We start from the raw sequence: 21,157 nt of genomic DNA on the forward strand, positions 1-21,157 counted from the left end.
TTTAAAAAATCCTGTCACCAAATGACAGTCACAGCATGCAGCAGGTCTGTGGCAAAGGCACAGAATTCAGGGCTTACCAGCACCCAGTTCTCCACTCTATCCATCACACCACACTGCTTTTCTACTTCAACATGCAAGTTAATTTGACATTTTGCACAGGGCAAAGCCTCTGCTCTGCCTTAGGAGGCTGCTCCACTGCCTACAAGGTACAGCTGCATCACTGTAGTAACTAATACAGCAGAATACACGAGGATGATATAGACAGTTGTCCCCAGCAACATCCTGATTAAAGCAGCTAAAAGAACTTGAGGAAACTAGAAAAATCACAGTAAATAAAATACAAGGAATCCAGTGACACCAATTGTCTTTCATCAGTTATTTCTCCATAACTCATTTGTTTGGCAAGGATAAAACTAGAGCTGAAAAAATAACACTTGTTGGATGCTGTTAAATCTTCTGTGCTTGCCAGAATCACTTCTGGCAAGTAGAATTTTTGTAAATTTGTTTCCAATTAGTGTATACAACAAATGTTGCTTACGCCAAGCTGAACTCAGCTTCCTGGAAAATGTCCCTAACAAATGGACATCTGATTAGTACACACCAGCAGGAACATACTGTATCTGAGTAAGAAGACTGGGATTAAAAAAAAATGGCAACAAAGAGCACTAGGCACATGGCTAAGATGTGAATAGAGAACAGTAGTGTACCTTTGCTCATTTGAGGGACAAATACAAAAGGGTGAGAAAAAAAAATCCAGCTTATCTTCCAAAGTCTTTTTATTGCCTTTCCTCAGGTCAATGATTTAAACCACACATCATATTTCTGAAACCTAAGTGAAGTTTTCTGGTGCTCTGAACAAGTGATTTCAAACACAGAAAATATCTGGATCCTAGACCTATTTCGTGCTCTCTTTCTGAATCCTGTCACAAAGTAACTGATGACTTCAATCACACTGCAGCAGCACTGATTTCCTCCCCTGGATCAATACAAAATGTTTCCTGATTAGGTGTTTGGTGCTAGGGAGAATCTCATCACTATCAATCTCATTGATTGGCACCTTAAAGTACTAGTATATGAAGATCCCTAGATTTATATTTAAACGAAAGTTTCCACGTGTACATATGGACTGAACTCCAAGCAAACCATGCTGCCAGACAGCTCTCAAAACACAGGGGAAAGAAAGGATGGGAGACAGAAGAGCTGTGAATGGAGGGCAAGTAAGGACCCAAGGCGGGTACTGAAGACAGAGGTAGACTTCAGAAGCAGTGCAGACTGCTGAGAGCACAACTGCAGGAATATTTTGCTTAAATACAGCCCATCGGCATGAAAATACAATTGAAGATTCAGTAGACTTACATTCTATTTTAGCAAGACTTCACCTCAAATTGTATATTGACATCTAAGCCATAAGACTTTAAAAAAGTAATTTCAACATTGCAATTCCTACCTCCAGACACAGGTACTCATTTGTCATATTTATATAGCAAATTTATCCTCAAGCTTCCTAAAGCATTTCACAATCACATATGTGCAGTACTACACAAATAAAACCACTGCTAGGGTGGCTTCCACAATAACCAGAGCACAGGAGATCACTCAGCAAACAAAAAAAGGAGCCTGTGGTCAGGTGAAGACAACAATCAGGCAGGCAGCATTCAGTCTTTAAAAAGACAAGCTAAGTACCACTGTAGCACAGCTTATAAATCCCTGTACGTCTGAAGTTGCACTGTTTGAGAGAGTAGATGTATGAATTCCCCACACCACACATATTTTGTCTGAATTCAAACAGCAATGGCAGCCCTATACTGCTACTGGGTCTGTCATTCACTCAAGTTGAATCCAGGGACCCCAGATCTGCTGATGTGTGTCAATCAGTGTGTGCCAATACAGTGCTTTGGGCTGAAATTTGTTTCTCAATTTCTTTCTGAAAAAAAAAGGGTACTAACCATGACAATTACATTTAAAAAATCATGAGGGCTAAAAAGTCAGGCACCAAAAAGCCTGTGCAACATTTAGTTAAGCATTATGATACAGTCTACTTCCCCCTGACTGCATTCAAGGTACCTACCCCCATTCTACACTTTTGCAGGAAAACCAAATCCTGCATACGAACTATTTCACCACATAGTTCCAAATAGCTGCCAGAACTGCTTCAGCTTGTGCACTGAATTAGCCAGGAGAGTTGATAAAACCCCAGCATATGATTAGTTAAGACTATTACCATGCATATTCACAAGTAGGCTGAACAGGATGTGTTTAGAAAAGGTTGATTTGCCATTTCCTTATTTTCTATGTATGTCTTTGCAATCTTGATAGAACTGTATATATATTTGTGACTTATACATGTGTTATATGTGTGCAAAACGTTTGCTCTATTGCACTGAGCTACCTTATGTGCTTAACCTCAGTGTGATTCAGGAAACCCAATGTCAGAAGCACAAACTCCTTATATAGTAAAGGGAGAAAAACAAGCAGCTCCCGGAAGAACTGATTTAATAGACCTAGGATGATGACCTAAAGTGGATGTTGTGAAAACCTCCTTAAAGCAGCAAGTTTTTTCCTACTTATTCTAAATATATATCTTTTTCCCCTCTGCAGTGCCAAAGGTCTGCTTAATTCACACAGATGTAATCCACACAACGAAATGCAAGGAACAGATGGCTCGAGGCCAGCGCTCAGGCAGGCCTGGCTGTGTAGAAGTGCACACTCCCCATGTGTACACGAGGAAGCAGTCTGTATGAAAGGGAGATGAGCAGGAATTCATCTGGAAAAAAGGAAACACAATGGCTATCATACAGGAAGTTTATAATGGGTGATTGAGGCTGGGTCCTCAGGACAGTGACACTGGTCACACATGGCCAAAAACCCCACGCTGATAAGAATAGCTGCAGTCAGCCTGCATTAGCCAGAAGCCAGTTTGAGAACATATGGCAAAACAAATGATTCAATGCAATCTGCTCATTCTGCTGCTTCCCCCAAATATTGCTGTACTAACATCCTCTGCTTTTTGCCTTATTGCAGAGTGTTACTATTTAAGAGCACGGAAAACACCTGTAGGGATGACACAGCGACAGAGTTCCTAGCACGACAGGCTGCTGTGGAGATTCTCATACTGTTTCCACAGATCAGCTTGACATAGCTTGCTTCTTACTCCTGGGAGAGAAAGGAAGAGAAGGGAAACTTAGCAGGCTTGTTCTGTCTCCTCCTTTTTCTTTCTCCCAGGCAAAAAAAGGATACATTCTCTCAGAACATCTCTGGGTTTCTAGCCATCACCACTGTCCTTGAACTCTATGAAGGTCACAACAAGCAGAAGTTTTACTATTTAAATCCCTATTCACATCCTTCAACTTCCTAAAATATCTAGCTTCAGGCCTATCATCTCCTGAGATAAAAATCTCAGTAAACAATATGAGGTTTGCGCTTTTTACATTGAAAACTTTTTTTTTCCTTTTATAGATGTGTTTCTACAAATAAATAAGCAAGTACACCAGTGAGCAGTGACGTCTGAGACAGCAGTGTCACCACAACTCACCCGTCTGTCATAAGTCTTGCCATGTTTATTATTTTAAGAGCCACAGATTTCCCCCAGAATGAGACTGTATTGACTATAAAAAGCTCTAGTCATTTTTTTAAAAAGAATGAATGTCTGCCTCATAACAGCAAAAGGAAGATGTTTGAAAACTTGAATCTTGAAAACTGAGACAGCAAAAAGTAAAAACATATTCTAAGGTTTTCTTTTTTTTTTTTTTTTTCTTCCTCTGTAAAGCTCAGGATTTAGAAGCACATCTAACTATTTCTGGAGTTCTTAACTACATATACTCAGGCTGACAGACTTCTCTCTCTTCTCTGTGCTCTTCTATTTTCTCTCTTCCATGTCATTGTTTGGGCCATGATAATCCTGACGCTTTGCACCTCTAAACACGTCAGCAGTCCACTAAAATGTATGGATCTAAAATGTATGGAAATATTCTCTGTGAGTACACATTTATACATAGAGTAGTATAATATATAAAACAACATTTACATTTTACAATAGCATTTTGTGTATGCATGAAAATGTACCAAAACAACTGAAAGGTAGTTATTTACCTCTATCTGTTACAACTACACACCATTCCTTTCTTTGGACATTTCCACTACCAGCTCCTGTTCTGTTTGTTATTTAGAGAGATTGATCTTAGGGGGCACACAGTACCATATCACAGTGCAGCTCCAAGTTTAGGTCTCCTTTGTTAGTGTGAAGTCGTACATAGCCCTTCTTCTTCACGTATTTGTATCTCACAACATCTTCTTCAATAGCAGCTGTATCAAAGCAAAAGACAATAATTAGCTCTACAGAAGCTTACTCATTGATCTTTACAAATCATCAGAAAGCAAATTGCTAGATTCTACCGTCTGACCTCTTCCCCTGGGGTACTGGGTCTTCAGGGACTGTACTCTGCAATTTATCTATGATAACCTCACATTAATCTCTGTGCAAAAGAGTTTCCATTAGAGAAAACCACCAGCTCCTCGAGAGCCAGCAATATCATCTATACTTTCAAGTCAGAGAAGCATTTAATAGTACAAACTATAATTTTCAAGTGATGTCTACCAATCACAAATGTTACTCTGAAAGCAAATTATTTCTTGTCAAACTTGGAAGCCAAGTGGGTAGTCATCAGTCAACCACAAACTGCTGACATATGAGGACCTATACAGTTCTGAAAACAAATGAAGCCGTTACTGGAAACATTACTGGAAAATCAAACTAAAGGATCAGTCTAGGATGTTTCACACAGAATTAGAGTCACAGAATGGCAGGAGTTGGAAGGGAACTCTGGAGACGTTCTAGTTTGTGCCTGTTGCCTCTTGTTGTATCATTGGGCACCACTGAAAAGAGTCTGGCCCCATCCACTTGAAACCCACCCTTTAGATACTGATAAGCATTTCTAGGATCCCCTCTCAGTTTTCCCTTCTCCAGGCTAAACAGTCCCAAGACTCTCAGCATTTCCTCATATGAGAAATGCTATCTAATCATCTTTGTAGCCCTCTGCTGGACTCTCTCCAGTAGTAGTTCCCTGCCCCTCTTGAACTGGGAGCCCAGAATTGGACACAATACTCCAGATGCGGCCTCACTAAGGCCAAGTAAAGGGGCAGGAAAACCTCCCTCAACTTGCTGGTCACACTCTTCCTAATGCTCCCCAGGAGACCATTTGGCTTCTTGGCCACAAGGGCACATTGCTGTCTCATGGTTAACTTGTTGTCCATCTGGATTCCCAGGTCCTTCTCTGTACAGCTGCTTCCCAGCAGGTTGACCACCAACCTGTATTGGTGCAGGGGGTTATTCCTTCCCAGGTGCAGGACTCTACACTTCCCCTTGTTGAACTTCACTAGGTTCCCCTCTGTCCAACTCTCCAGCATGTCCAGGTTTTGCTGAATGGCAGCACAGCCTTCTGATGTGTCAGCCACTCCTCCCAGTTTTGTAGTCAGAAGTTTCCACTTCCATTTTGCCACAAAGCCCAGTTAGTCATATATTTTCAACAATTAAAGAGTCACCTGCAAATCACTGTAATCCACCAAGTAAAGGAACTGTACTTGGTAAAAGTAGTTTTAGCAATGTATTCAGTCTTTACCCAAGTGTATGACATACTTCTAAATGTCAGTGTTGAAAGCCAGATCTTTCTCTTCAGCTGGGAATACTAATCACTCAGCTACTTAATCAATATTTGAGTTCAGTACCTGCTATATATTTGTATTTAGGCTGGAGAGTGAAAGGAAAACTCTACTATACTAAAATGCATTTTTGTGTAACTTTGAGAAACAGTAAACCAAAAGTTATCACCATAAAATTTGCTGTCATCCTAACCAACACTGGGGTAGGCCAAAAGGGTGGAAAAGAGCTTGTATGCTATTTGAGGAGAGATTATACTTCATTCCTAACTTATAGAAGTGGATATCCCATTTTGTGGTCCCTGGGCACAGAAAATACCTCGTTAGTTTCAGCTGAACGTAAGTAGCTGCCATTCAAAGCCAAAGCTAATTCGTAATTGCTCTATTATTTTCAGAATGAACTCACTGGAAAGTAAGGATATATCTGCTCAAGGAATACATTTCCATGACATCAGTACTGACCAATTATCAATGCATTCCTTCAGTCCTCATAAATGTATGTGTGCTAGGGAGCACACTTTAAAACAACTAGTAAGTAAATAACTTGTAGCTAGGTAGTTGTGGTACCTGCTTCGTGGGTAGTTTCAGGCACCATTGCAGTGGAGGTGAAGGAAGCACTTACTGCTCCTGTGGAATAGTGAGCCTGTTTGCAGAGGGAAAAGCAAGAGAAAAAGACATTAAATCTTAGGATTTATCTACTAAAGATACTATATAAGCACTAGAATCAGACAAACGTCATCCTTCTGGAGGCAGACTTTCCACTCAAGCTCCTATGGAAAGAAACAAATGCCTGATGCAGTGATAAATCCCCATCTGTTATCCGTAACGTTTGCTCTGATGAGACTCCAGTCGAGGCTACCCATGCACTGAGCTGAAGGGGCTTACTGCTTCCACTACAGTTTAATACACCATTATGCAAAGATTCTATTGTAAGAATTTATTTCTATGTCCACAAGTGGATATATGAAAAGAGTATTGCTGGCAAGACATCTGTAAAATCCTCTGACATTGCTGAGTAAGTGGAAGGGAAATGCAGCGAACCACAGCGATCCTGCGGAGGAAAGCAAACCACCTCCTCCCACACACAGCCCTTCTGCGTGCACAGGCACTGTCCCGTGGCTCCCAATGTCTATTTTGATCTCTGCAATTCTCCTGCAGAAAGGAAATGTGAATGTTGCACATGGATTTTGCAGTAAACTACAAAGCTCTAATAACCTGAAGATGCATTCAGCAGCTCTGGGGCAACGTCTGTGAAGAACACAGGTCAGGCCAATGCTCTGTCCATAAGGTTACACTGCATCCTATGCCAGTTTATAATTATGCCCATACATATCATCAGCCAGCATTCTGGCCCTCCAGAATGTATGTATGTAGAGCTCATTGTTGTCTCTCACAACTTTTTTTTTTTCCCTCCCTACAACTTTTGTTTTCTTATAACACTTCGATGTCCTGAAGAAGGAGCAAATGTGACCCTACTCCTTGATCACATACACTCCCTAATCTGTCACTAGGCATCATTAAATGCCACGTGCTGCATTATTATTCCTTTTTGTGTAAGTCTAATCAAAGCACAAAGCCACATACATCCCATAATCATTCAAGGAAAGTAGAATACTGTGTCTTGCCCACTTCAAACAGCCTTTGATGTAGGAAATCTAGATGCGTATGAATTGTTTCTCTTGACAACTATGAACACAGTAACATGCACCTGGAAGAACATCCTTTAAAATATTCTACTTAAAATCCTGAATTCCAGGAGAAAAAAAAAAAAGAGAAGCAGCTGTGGGTGATTTATGTAATTGCCCAGACCAGAAATGATTCACTCGCGCTGCCCTTAAGGTGTGTCCTCTCTGCCAATAACTGCGGGAAGCAATGATAAACAAATTCAAAGCAAGAGATTACAACTCGGGGAAAAGAGGTTCTGCCAACATAATACACATCATGACCACATCATAAAGATTCTTCCTTCTTATTGTGCTCCATCTCTAAAATGTTTAGGTTCATTTATAGTCATTTAACAAAGAGAAACTCGCTGACACATACAATGTATTTCTAAGGAGTCTCAATATGATTCTCATCCACGACAGATTTCCATGTAACAGCAAACAGGAGTAGTCTCTGTTTATGCTGCAATATGGCCTCTAAGCTGGAAAACATCTATTACCATTTCTGAAGAAGTCAATCAGTGCCAAACTACAAATTAAGTCAACTTACAGCATTCAGCTTATCCACCTTCTTCTTTTCAGGAGCCTTCATAGTAGCTGCTAGAATATCATCACCTTTGAATTCCTTATAAAGCTCCAGTAAAGTCTCTCGGGTCTCTGTATTTGTGTTTTTCAAATAGTAAGATGGATCTAATTTTGCTTTTTCTTCATCTAGATAAGACAAAGTTAAATCATTCAGAGTTAAAAAAAAGATTCTATTTTGTTCTCCTTCAGTTTATTATACATCTAGTTACACAAAAATCTTCCGTATATTATTTCTACTTTTTTTTAATAAAAAGGTCTACCATCTATATTAATTCCTGCAGAAATAGCAACAAATAACAATGCATAACACTAACAACAGTGTAACTTAAATATAGCACAATAAATGCCAATATGGAATACAACAAAAGAAAAAAAAAAAACAAAAAAACCCACAACAAAACAACAACTTAAAACCAACTACTGCAAAAACTTCTTTGAAACCACTAGAAATTATCTAAGTTCAATCAAGTCTCATAAAATTTTTATAGAACAATAGAGATGAGATACAGTTGGGTACACTATAAACTTTTGTCCTTTGTCTCCTCACTGAATGGCCAGGCCAGTGATGCAACAATCCCAAGATGAGATCTTTAACGTGATAAAAGGGTGAGGAGGCTGGCAGACTGGACTGTAGAGTTTGATCTGATTTTTTTTTTTTAATTTAATTTTTTTTATTTTTACAAGCTTCACTTGTTCTCTGTCTTGGCATGCCTACTATTTGCTTGATATTAAATATTCCATGTTTTAGCTAATATCTAGATTTTTTTAGCGGGTAAATAGAGAGATGCTTGCTTGCAGAACTAGTGTTTTTTTTGTTTTGTTTTGTTTTTTTTAAAAAAAAGATTACCATAATAAGACCTAGAAAAGCACACCATGCTTGGATTCAGCAACTAGATCTCACTAGGAACTGTTCTAAGACAAACCATAAGGGCAAAGGAATTTTTTCCTTCAGCAATTTAGTATTAGCAGATATTACTAGGGATGTAGCTATCAAAAAAACCCAAATATTCACAAAAGCATTGAAAAGTATATTTCTCACATAGCTAGAAATGAAAAATAAATGTTATTAAAATAATTTGAGGATTATTTTAGAAAAATCTCTATCAGTCTTTGAGATGGAAGATGTTCATTGTTATCCAGGCTGAAGGATGGACAATACATTGTTGATACACATGAAAGACAGCGTAGCAGACAGGTATGAGAAGATGTAGGTTTCCTTATCCTGGTTCTGGTACAAAGTTAATGTACCTTTAGGTAAGCTACTTTTTCCTCCTCTTCTCACTTCTCTATCATCTACCTACTCCTAAAGGACATTGAAAGCTTTCTATGATTGTACAGGTAGAGATAGTTAATGACTTCTCAAAGAATCACAACTTTGCTTCAAATTTGTTAACACCTTTTTATGTGAAAGGGACAGTTTCAACAAGTTATTCATGCTTCCAAGAAGCTTTTGAAGTTACCATGAGCCACTGAAGGAACCATCCAGAAAAGTGTAAATTCCATAACACTGTCTTTACAATTTATATGTTTGGGTTGGTGTTTTCTCAGCCTACCTTCAATTCATCCTTACCTGGATCAATTACTTTTATGTTATTCTTAACATGAAAGAAGTTGGAGACATTGAACTTATCCAGGTTTGTTGGATCCTGCAAATAATAATAATAAAAATCTATCAGAGGCTTGATATTACACATATTTTACCTACAGCAATTATTAACAACTATGCTGAGTCTACCCTATTCTAGTGAGAAGAAAGAAGGAGGAGGTGCAATCCCCTGAGTCTTTCCTTCTTTCTGTGGTGTGGTCTAAAAGTTCTGCAAATTCACATTCGTTATCTCCTATTTATCACAGCGTGCCTGGTTTGCACATGCTCTGTGAACTTTTGTAATGCATTGCAAAACACAAATAAACCTCAGAGCAAGTCCTTGCAGTTAGAACTGTTTTGATGTTTTGGCTTCTTCTGCAAGTGAAATAGGTGCTTACAGATTAAGTTTAAAAATAAAAAATAATAATAACAAGAGATTTTGAAAGTGTTTTTATGAAAACTCTTGTTGGTTGAGCACTCAAGGAAAACGGCAAACATACACAGTCCATTAACCGTGAGTCTTTATGCTATCTCTAGGCAACTTTCTGCATAACTTTGACCTTTTGTTAAGAGAGTGAGACAAGGAACACCTACTGGTGATCTAGATTACATTATACTGTTATTAAACAGTCCTTAATCCTCTTCTTACAATGACTTCAAGGTTTTCTCCTCAAGCTCCTCTGCAGCACAGGAAGGTCAAAACATCAGCCCAGGACACCCAGTCATTTCTGGAAATCCTATCTTACAGAAAACAATTCAAAATCTAGACATCAAGACACAGACTGTCAAAAAAAGATATTTTAAGATCTTGCATTAGAAACAGATAATCTTTAAATAAAAATACTATGGAATAGAAAATTTGGACATGTTTTTAAACCACTTTTGAATCCCCTGACACTGGCACTCAGGTGTATTTATTATTACCTCACATAAGTATTTATGTATGTATGAATAGAGATAATTTCAGACTTGCTCTCTGACAGTCAACAAGATGAATGGAGAAAGTCTGGAGAAAGGGCTCACTGTGTTTCCTGAAGACACCAGCTGCCTCCTCCCAAATACTCTTCAGTAATCACAAGCTGCGGTTTCCCCAGACAGAAACCATTGTCTTGCACATAAATATACCACCTCAAAAGGTGAAGGAAGTAAGACTGCTTACCCTCTCCAGGAAGAGTGGAAAAAAAAAAACCTGGTGTATTAATAGAGACAAATGGATTTATAGCAATCTCTGTCTGCCATTCATGACAAAGCTGAAGGGCAAGACTGACTCCTGAAGCTGGCTTTTCATGGACATGAGGGAGGGCAGGAGACAGCAAAGTAAAGATGGATCAGGACACACCTTCACTATATTCCTCTAAATAAAGCTTTCTTGATGTACTGATTTATTGATTGCTTAAAAATAAATAAAAGGACATCACAACTGATGGTGCTTTATGAAACCAAGTGTCTTGTGCTCAGGTTACCATGAATCAGATTCATTCAAACTGTTTCACAACCACAGTTCATTCAAACCTGCAAATTAAACCAGCACTTTAAATTAGACCTGCCTTAACCAGCCTAATTGCAGGCGTTGAGCAACTCCTTCAAAAATGGTTACAGTCTCCTTCCCTGGAAGTGCTTTCTCAAGGCTCTCCAAATCGCTGCAAACTCCCCCATAGGCACTGCATCCAGCATGGTATAGAGGACAGCACAGGCCATGGCGCAGCTCCCTCTCCTTGCAGACGACGGCAAGACTTGAGACAACCCCAAACCCCAGAACTGAGACCAAGGTCCTCTATCACAGTCAGGTCAGACACTTGTTCGAATAGAAACTTTGACAAAGGTTTGATTTACAGTGCTGTCCCTTGTGCTCCTGATTCTGCAAAGCAAGAGTCTCACCATGCACTGAGAGGGCACACAACCCACGTGCCTACTCCAAAACCAGTTTCCCTATGTCAGTGGAAAAAACCCTCAAAAGATGCAAGTGTCATCTAACACAAGACACCCTGGACAAGTGGCTGACATATCGATTCCTCTCTCTAAAATACAGCATCATGATACAGTAGGAGAAATTTGATTAGTTTGATTAGAATTAGACAAACACACATACAAAGTGTAACAGTACTGCAGTGAATATCGAGTTAGACACAAGACAGCATTTGCTTCTACCATCCCCAAGAGCAGAAACACCTGTACCTGTGCTGAAGTAGACAAACTATTTCCTTACTGATGGTACCGAGTCCTACAACACAGACACATGTTTTTTAAAGGTAGTTCTATGTAAATTTTAAAAGCACACTCATCTTTCACATATCACTTCAGGAAAAGAATTGTCTAAACACTAATAATTAGCCTGCCAAGTTACTCTCATTGCACCCATGGCACTTACTGGGCACAGAATCAGAGCAATGTGAGCAAGACACTGCAGGGACAGGCAGACAGATGTACCTGCATCATCAAAGCCTCGTGTGCTAGCAGATTAATGGCCTCTCCTGGTCCGAGAAAGGCTGGACTCACAGGGGTGCTCCCAGCCCTGCTAAGATCATGGCCTAGAGCCCAAGGGCCTAAAGAAATAAGCTCTAAGTGCAAAGAAACCTGAAAGGAAGATGAATCATGAGTGAATTGGCCTACTTTTGTTTCTCTTAGTATGTTTAAAAATATGTATCCAAATTACCACGGGTAGCAATCTCAGGGTTTTTCTTACTAAGGTTACAAACCATAAACTCTAATTTTGCACATTACTAGCACAGGTACAGACTTCAAAGGATCGCTAACTATCATGACTATGAAAAAAAAAATATCTCCTATTTAATGTTTTCTTGAAAGGTGAGCTCTGAAAACAATCTTAGGACTTTCTCCTATCATTTTCCAGTTTTACCTACTTGGGGAATTAGCTTAAACACCATTAAGGACTGTCCAAACAAAACCCTAAAAAAGCAGGTTAAAACCAGCACAAGTTTAGACTGTGTGATTTCTTTGAGGCCTGACTCCTCTCTTACCATATGGATGGCTATTCTGCATCCCTAATTATCTTCAGGACCGTTACCTCCACACACAGATCACATCCCGAGATGTCACTCCTGCACCAACCACTCTGCACATGCACTGGTGCAGGACTCGCCCTCAAAGAGCCCTCACCCACAACTCAGAGGAAATCTGCTCTGGCCTTCTGTCACACACAGAGCAAACGAGACAGAGCTGAGGAGTGCAATATCAATTAGCAGTGTGCAGCTCAGCTACCTCCAACTTAGCTCATTAGTTATGCTTCCTGCCACAAATGCCAATGGTGTTTAACGGCTTGTTGGGAACCATGTCTTGTCCACGGCTGATTAGGTCATACAGAAACAATAAAATTGACATAAGGAAGCACAGATTAAAAAAAAAAAAAAGGCTCATACTGTTAACTGCAGCAAACCTATTTGCATTCTACCCAGACTTTTTTTTGGTCTATTTATTTCTTCCAGGAACCCCCTCCATTTCTGGGGTGCAAAGCAGATGCATTTGTTAGTGTGCACCTATCAGGGGAGGCTCTGAGCAGGCTGCCACCAGGACTATGCCTATTAGCACTGGCACAACAGGGCTGAGGGGGTTTCTGGCAGTTCTTCTGGTGAAGGGGAACAGACCATCTCTGCCTCTGCTTTCCCTGCAAGCGGTGCCGCTGAGCAGAGCCACACTCCTCACCAACTCCCCTCCTCTGTGAGCACACAGCTCAGCAATAGCTTGTAAGACATTCTAGAGTAGGAATAATTGCTGTACCTTCACAAATTTGAGAGCTGTGGCTTTTGGTTTGTGAACAGGGACATAGCAGAGGAAGAAGAATTGAGAGAGGGCTAAAGGGGAAATTGTTTTTAGTTCCTCTGACCACTTCCTGCCAAAGGGGATGTGACAGCAGAGTACTGCAGCATTCTTACTCTGCTCTCCTCAGGACCCTCCATGCTTGTTGTGATGGGAAGAAGTCCACAGACTGTCAGAGCCCACCACCATGTCCAGCAAAGCACTACTTGACCCTGTTCCTCTCTGCTCATTTGGAGCTGGGGTAGGTGCTTCCTGCAGCTTGCCCACTCTTATAGGAAGGAATCCAGATTACACTTACTTATGTGCTTGCTAATAAGTTCCACATCATTGCACAAATAATGACTTGCAAAATATATGATTGAAATACAAACAGAATTTACAGTAACAGCAGTTAATAGTCATTTCTACCAGACTATACCAGATTTTTTCACAAAGAATAACTGCTGGACAGCAGACCTTGAGATTTAACAGTGAATTACATCCCCCCCACAAATATACTTGGAAGATAACTTACAATTAGGTTAAACATTCAGATTAAAAACTAGCTGAAAACCTGTAGAACATGGGACTGAAACAATCACCTGGCTCCAAATTGTAGTCTAAAGTAATGTTAATATGTCAACTCTTTCAAAGCTAAACTGAACCCTACCTTTAAAATATTTTTAAAGTGAAATGATGAACAGCAATGTACCAGAATGAGAAGCAAAAAAAATTAGGTAAGACTATAAATAAGCTTCAACAAAACCAGCATTCCTATTACAGATAACCAGTCCCCATAGATCTCTAAGTCCTTTACATCATACCTTACCCATTAAGTATATAACTAATAAACCTGGGAGTATTTGAGTTGTCTGTCAGCTGGTAGCACACTGATAACATTTGCAAGGGATGCTAAGTTAGGCTGAGATGATCATCTTTCAAGGTAAAAGAATACAAGTGGGTTTTGAGTTATAAGAAACACAGACAAACTACAACAGCAATATTCCATTTAGAAGAGATATGGACCAGTAGAGTTGTGAGAAAAACTACTTGGAAAAAAGTAATACCTGCACTGTAAAGATGGAAAATTGGACTTGAGTTTCTGACAAGATCACACAGCTAAGAAAAGGAAATTTCAACTTAAGGGTAAAGAGCTACAGTCTAAAAAATCCAGTCATACTAAGACTGCTGGTGTCTAGGAAGGGTTTCATATGGAATAATGTCATGTGCATTTCTGTCATTATCAGCAAGATATTAAACCAGAATTCATGACATCTTTTGCCTGAATAACAATGTTCCAGTTTTAGTACTGTATCTTGCACACCAGGGTATCGTATTATTCTTTACCACCTGCCCTGAGGGGCTGGATAATTTCACCATATGTTGATGAAAGACTGCCATGCTCTACCCCAGGATATTTGCATTTCAACAGGGAAAAAAGCAATTTCTGTAAGTGCTGGAAGCACTCTGTATTGCTTTAAAAAGAGAAGTATATCACAGATCTAAGATAGTGTTATTAACAAGGAAAGTTAAGATTTTGCTTTCTTTAGTTTCAGATCAAAAACACCTTGTCCTTTTTGACAAGTAAATTTAATAGCAATAGATCACAAATAACTATCACTAAAATCTAAGCAACCAGCTGAGGTTCTGTTCACCAGAAAAGATAACAGGGATAGATTATGATTAGTGTTTGAATAATAGTTAGCACAGAGAACGAAACAAATCATTTTATGGAATTCTCTCTCTTCTGGAAAGAGCAAATTCTTTTCATTTTATTCTTAATTATATATCAATTAGGAGAGAGATGTCAAGTTTGAGGTCAATTGCTATTCTGTAAAAGAACATCCTTAGTAGTCGTAGGATTGCCCTTCATGTATCAATAAGGAAAAATGAGATCATACAAATAATCAGTAAACATATGCTATTCAAAATTTCCATTTATCATGTCATATTTCACTACCAAACAGAAGTACCCATCTGCTTCCTAAGACATTCAGCCTCAGCCTCTGGAGTTTATCAATTTCTATTGATAAACACAGCTACTTACAGACAGTCCTATTCAGCTGTTATTTGCAAAGCAAATAATGTTTTTTATAGCAACTTCCGTTATAGCTACCTTTTTGCCAAACAGCAGGGTCAATGATACCTAGTCCCTCTCAATTCCAGCTCTCTCACTACCACAGTACTCAATTTACACAGGGGAGTGGGAAAACAACACAGTGATAAATTTACACACAGAATTGGAAGGTTTTTAAAAGAAGCAGGATTTGGGATAGAGCTCTAAAGCCACAAACTGAAACACAACAGATTGCAGTCATGAACTCTGGCTAAGAAACAAAGCCACAGATGCCAGAGCTTGGCACTGTGAAGCCACCACGCTGCCTGAAGTGTTGTCAATGAGAGCTTGTAGAGGAGACACTGGTCTGCCTTTCAACAATTTACATGAAGAAAATACTATGAGAAAATAACAACAGATTCCTATACCACATATGCATAAGCAATTTCAATACCCAGGCTACTCCTACCACTTCAGGTTGCATTCTGGCCTCGATAAAGCAAGTCAGGGTAGGGCAGCATTTGAATAATAGAGATCAAGCTATACCTGTAGGTTTGCAGTGGGTGTTGTGCAGTGCATTAAATGGCTCCTGCTTCTCATTCAACACCCCAAAGCCAATTTTAGCCTGTTCGTAGAAAATCTTTTTTTTGAAAATATTTAAAAGTAATCAGGCAAAGGGGCAAACTTTAGCTGGTTAACAGCATTCTGATGGTCAAAATCTCTCCGTGTCCAACCCCAGTGTCTTTCCTATTTATAAACTTATTTGAGAAGAGCATAAGACAAGATCATACACTACAAAAGTTAACACCAATCCATAACGAGTTGTTTACTTAAGAGGAACAATCTAGTCACATAGTATGAACAGCATCCTGAACAGACGTGAGAGGCAGAGGCAATGTATGGCTGTGACCTGCGTGCAGCTGGCAGGATGACTGCACCAGTGGCTGGACAACTATCACAATCTACTTAGTTTCTGTTAATAGACATATTCCTCCAAGCAACACAGAAACCCAGCAAGTCAAGAACAGAATGAAGATGAAAAATGTTGAAAAAATCCACACAGGGCACAGAACATCTAAATTGCTAGCTATTGCATTTTGAGATTTAGGGGTCTAGAGCATCTGTTTGCTTTTATGAAAAGTCAAAGCTAAGCGTGCAACAGCAACACACTCTTTATACATACATTCAATTCCAAATCTAGAAAACATTCCAAAATATTTTTAAATGACTGCACATTTGAGTTATTTGTTCAAAATAATTTGGTTTTCTATAGTGATGCACAGAAACGTTTTTAGTCACTCATTTTTTCTTTTTTTACTGTTCCAAATCCATTAGCAACCATGCAGTTACACTCAAATAACATTCTGTTGGGAGCTTTCAATCTGAAAAAGCTATGCTTTTTGCTTCCATTGGATTAAAAAGATTTTACTTTGTTACATTAGCTTGAACAGCCACAAGCCCAAAGGAATAGAGGAAAAATATTTATAAACATGCTGTTCAGCACTGGGGAGTAGAAAAGAAGGGATAAATTTAATTTAAATTTAGACATAAAAGAAAAATATTTTTCCATTTAAATTAGACTGTATTAGTCTTGGTTCGTGGTAATTAACTGTTCATGAGATGCATACCAAATCAAAACTCCAATAATAATGATCTCTGAATCTTTTTTTTCCTCTATTTTGAAATTATGCAAGCTTAAAAATGCTTACTTTCAAACCGAAGTTTTACATCTCTGGATACTAAACTTATCCGTAAATAACTATATTTTACACTGAAATTTAGAATGCTGCTTTAATTTAGGTTTTAGTTCTGTTAAAATTGGTGAAAACCAGTATTGATATCTATTAAGAAAAAAAAAAAATTCTAAGCAAGCAGTTAAAACAAAGTTGCCTGGTTTGCTCATGTTACTCTAAATTTAGAGAAACATTCTATGAAAAACATGCTTCTTTGAAGCTTTGACCGTTTCAGGCATCTTCAAAAGTAAGACAATCAACTTCAGTCATAATGTAACATGTCAACTTCCTAAAATTTTACATACTTTACATTCTAAAACATGTTTCTTTTGATAACACACCACATATTGTTGGCTGTCTAGAGCTGAAGATGGTTCTGGACATATTTTTACCTTTCATCTACCCCGCCATTTAGCAATGTACTTCTGTTAAGTCTCACAGTGAATCAGGTGTCACAGCAATTTTTCAGGCAAGATTAACAGAAAAAAAAACCAAAAATACTATGTGTAGTTTCATATCTACAGTTTATAGTTATGCACAAGATCTTATATTCATTTGGATACAGTGAAATAGTGAAATGCATTTGTCAAAATTCACATTTTTACATGGTGTTCTTGAGCTTTTCTTGGCACCTTTTTTTTCCCTCCTTCAGTTTACAAAGTTGAAAAATTTGCTTATCTACAAGGCACACAATAATCACTCCAGAGATCCATGAAGCTCTAAGTTATATGGCATCTTTGTGGCTCATTTGGATAACAAAGGAGAAACAGCAGTTCTACCTATCTGCAAGACATACACGCAGGCAATATTTCTCTGTTCAATTATTCTAGATTCCTGCCGTAACAGTGTACATTGCAACACTTTATCCTCTCCAAAAAAGACTGTATATTAAGACCTGTAACAGAAAGAAAAGTTTACCTGCAGTGTCACAATGTCTTGCCTAGTGAAGGGCTCATCTGTCAAAAGATCCTTGTAGCTCTTCGGTTTTATGTTCAGCTGCTCAACTGCCTAACAGTCAGGCAAAAGTCACAGATATTAAAAATTGGATTCTAATGTGTAAATATTACAAGTAAATACCTGATACCAATAAAAAGTTAAAGTACAAATTATAAAGAAAACAATTTCACCCTTCATTCTCAACTGGCAGCTGTGATATTTTCATTGTGTGCTTTAACAGATGAGAAGCTCTTGTCTTTCACCCCTACAAAACTTGACAGTTTTGGGTGGTGTGGTTTTGGTTTTTTTTAAAAAAAGAACCTTGCAGTCCCCATTCCACAGTTATCCATACCATTTTAACCAAATTAATCACAATTAATTGCCTTTTAACCCAGCAATCAAAGCATCATGGTTCCAGAAGGAACAGAAAACACTTGCTATTTTAGCCTAGTCTTGACCGCTCTCACAGCTGGAATGAAGACAGTTCAACTACAAATGAGCAAGTTTTCAAAAACTTCATGAATCCAGCCTTTCCTTGATCGGAACACTTTCAGCTTGCCCCTCTCTCAGTATCTGAAAGTCCTGCTGGAATTTCCCATCAACACATTTCAAAAAGCAGATGTTTCAGTGTTCAGACTTTTTACAACTCTGGATATGGATCCATTAATTTAATGATTTTCTACTGGAAAATAAATAAACCTTGCTTTTACAGTAAGGATTATGCAAACAAGTCACAACTGAAATTCCACCGGGGTTCACACAAACTTTCACAAAACACAAATAAAAATGCAGTTCAAGTGTCCTTTAAGGCATTCTCTCTGCTCTTTCCCCAGCTTCAGTTAAAATACTCCTTTTCATTCATTGATATAAACAGAAATGAGGTGATTTGTGTTTTCCTGATGACTGTATCAGAAAGAAGACAAATGAAAATTTGTCTATTAATTCAACTGAGGAGCATATAAAAGCTATTAATTTTGGTTTACCAGATTCAGTGCACAGAGATTAACTTAGGAAAAGTTTTTTTAAAATCTTTTAAATCATATTTGAAGGTTGCTCATATTTTTAAGGCAAAAGTTGGACAAAAATTTGTGAAGTCAGCTCATCTCCTTGTATTTTCATTTCTCTGACTGTAAAACAAGAATAAAACTTACCTTCCTAAAGCACTTTGTGACCTTGAATGAAATGCATCAGGTATTAGTCACATGCATTAGAAGTGCAACAGAGAACCTACCTCATAGGCAAACACATTTCCAGTTGTCTTGATGGCCACAATATGGGAGTTATTGGTGAATACAGTGAACAGCACTGGACAGTGGTATTTACCTGGTGGAGGGAAAAAAAGCTTAAATTTGGCATGAAATTCCTGTGACTGTTAGGAAAGAGCTAATTTCTGTTACCTCTGAGAAGGATATTTATATTAATTTTTAATATAAAGCCTAACTTCAGTGTGTATTTAATGTTTTAACTACACTTTGTTTCCTCACTGCCACACAGAAGAAGTAACACTGAAGAGAATTATGAAGCACCAATGAAAATGCAGTTTTGAAATCCACTGCATTCAATCCCCCAACACAGAACTTTGTCCAACTTGATATCTATGAAGTACCACAACACAATTGTTACTGTTGTAATCAAAGCTCTATTGACAGCATGAGCTTGTACCCTGTAACATGCTCAGTGCCCTATTTCCAGCGTTGTTCCCAGTAATAAAAGTTTAGCCTCTATCCTGCAAAAAAGTTCACAGCAGCTGTTTTGCTTTTAGGAGAGGAGAGCATTTTGTATTCAAACGTGGCAAGCAGAATGCTATTAAATCTGAACACGTTATTCAACAAGGAACCCAGCTTCTGCTCTAATCAAGCTGTGAATTTTCCCAGGAGGGTCAGCATGAATACGAAGTATGTCAACAACAAGGAAACTGATGGAAGGCAATGTATGAGGAAAAATAAAAATGTCTGGATGATCTCAGCAGAAAGCAATTAGAAGAAGGTTATTAATACTTGATCAGTTTGCTAGACCTGGGGCTTAGATGAGATTTTTGAACTAGGTTTGGCTTATTTGTTTTTTGTTTTTCTATTTTTTTTTTTTTACTAATTGCCATCTGAAAATCAAAACCAGCAGGGAGACCAGGACAGAGGCTGTTCACAGCACCTGCAAAGCCAGGAAAGGCAAGCACCTACAGAGCACCTACCATTAGCTGCTCAGCTGGAGGAGGCACCACTCTGACCTCCAGCATGCAGGTGCAGGTAAAAGCCAGCGAGTTTCTGTGAATGCCACCAGAGCTGAAGGAACGCCACTGCCAGAAGGGACTGAAATTCATGAGGAAGTTTGGAATGGGATTTTTGGACATAGCATTAGGGTATGGCCCAACTGATGGATACAGAGACATGCTGGTAAAATGTTAGACCTCTCTAAGCTGCATAAAAAAGAGCAAATCACCAAATTTTCAATTCTAGCAAAAGCAGAACTGCTGAGGGCACACACTTGTTGATCTGGATAGAAGGTACTCAGCTAAGGAGGGATACTTAAGTTGTTAAGGAGCTGAAGAAACTGCAGTATCTGAAGATCTCTTCTATCATACAGGTGTGAACAGAAAATATCCTAAGTAGCAACTTGTGAAGATTTAAAGAAGAGTTGCTGATAGACAGAAATGTAACATTTTACTCTTCCTCTTTTGTTACATTTTCCCCTTAATTAGTTAATGATGCAGCATGCACCTTGTTAAACTTGTTAATGAAAAGGCTTCTGGCATTGCATGGCTGTTCAGCATAACAAAACTGGACTACTTTAAGAAAAGCACAATATCACAGTATCTTTCAAAAACCCTGTCCACAGTGACTATTGATAATTTTTTTTAATGCCTTCTTTTGAGACAGATGGAACACAAAACATGGGAGAAATTCACCAGCTGGAGAAAAGACCTTGTAGTCCATGGACTTTGGCAAGATAAGGAGACAGACACTTCAGAATTTTATTCCCACCCTTGCCACTCTTGTTTCAGAGAAATTATTCTCTGCCTTCTAGAAGATATCATCTCCTCTCTTTTATTCCTAGCATCCTCTCTTAGACATCAGATTTCATATCCTTAAACCTGCAGAAATAACACTCAAGGCTGCTGTCTTGTGTGCTGCTATTCATAAAATCCCACTTGTTGATTTAAGTCTAATTCATTTTATAAATGTACTGGTTTGGGGGG

General features: G+C 38.7%; 1 protein-coding gene across 1 annotated transcript in view; it reads right to left on the reverse strand.

The window, feature by feature from the left end:
- The window catches only part of PPIL2 (peptidylprolyl isomerase (cyclophilin)-like 2), a gene marked incomplete at its 5' end in the record, with an annotated part of 53,176 nt that extends 33,889 nt beyond the window's left edge, over positions 1-19,287 (reverse strand). Inside the window, 6 exons of the mRNA XM_008948845.1 lie at positions 4,196-4,302; positions 6,220-6,295; positions 7,867-8,027; positions 9,472-9,547; positions 17,947-18,036; positions 19,196-19,287. Of these exons, the coding sequence (XP_008947093.1) occupies positions 4,196-4,302; positions 6,220-6,295; positions 7,867-8,027; positions 9,472-9,547; positions 17,947-18,036; positions 19,196-19,287 (602 nt within the window). The remainder of the gene's footprint in view (positions 1-4,195; positions 4,303-6,219; positions 6,296-7,866; positions 8,028-9,471; positions 9,548-17,946; positions 18,037-19,195) is intronic.
- Between the last annotated feature and the right edge of the window lie 1,870 nt (positions 19,288-21,157).

The sequence above is a fragment of the Merops nubicus genome, unplaced genomic scaffold (genome assembly GCF_000691845.1).
Source record: "Merops nubicus isolate BGI_N331 unplaced genomic scaffold, ASM69184v1 scaffold22000, whole genome shotgun sequence".
Classification (NCBI taxonomy): Eukaryota; Metazoa; Chordata; class Aves; order Coraciiformes; family Meropidae; genus Merops; species Merops nubicus.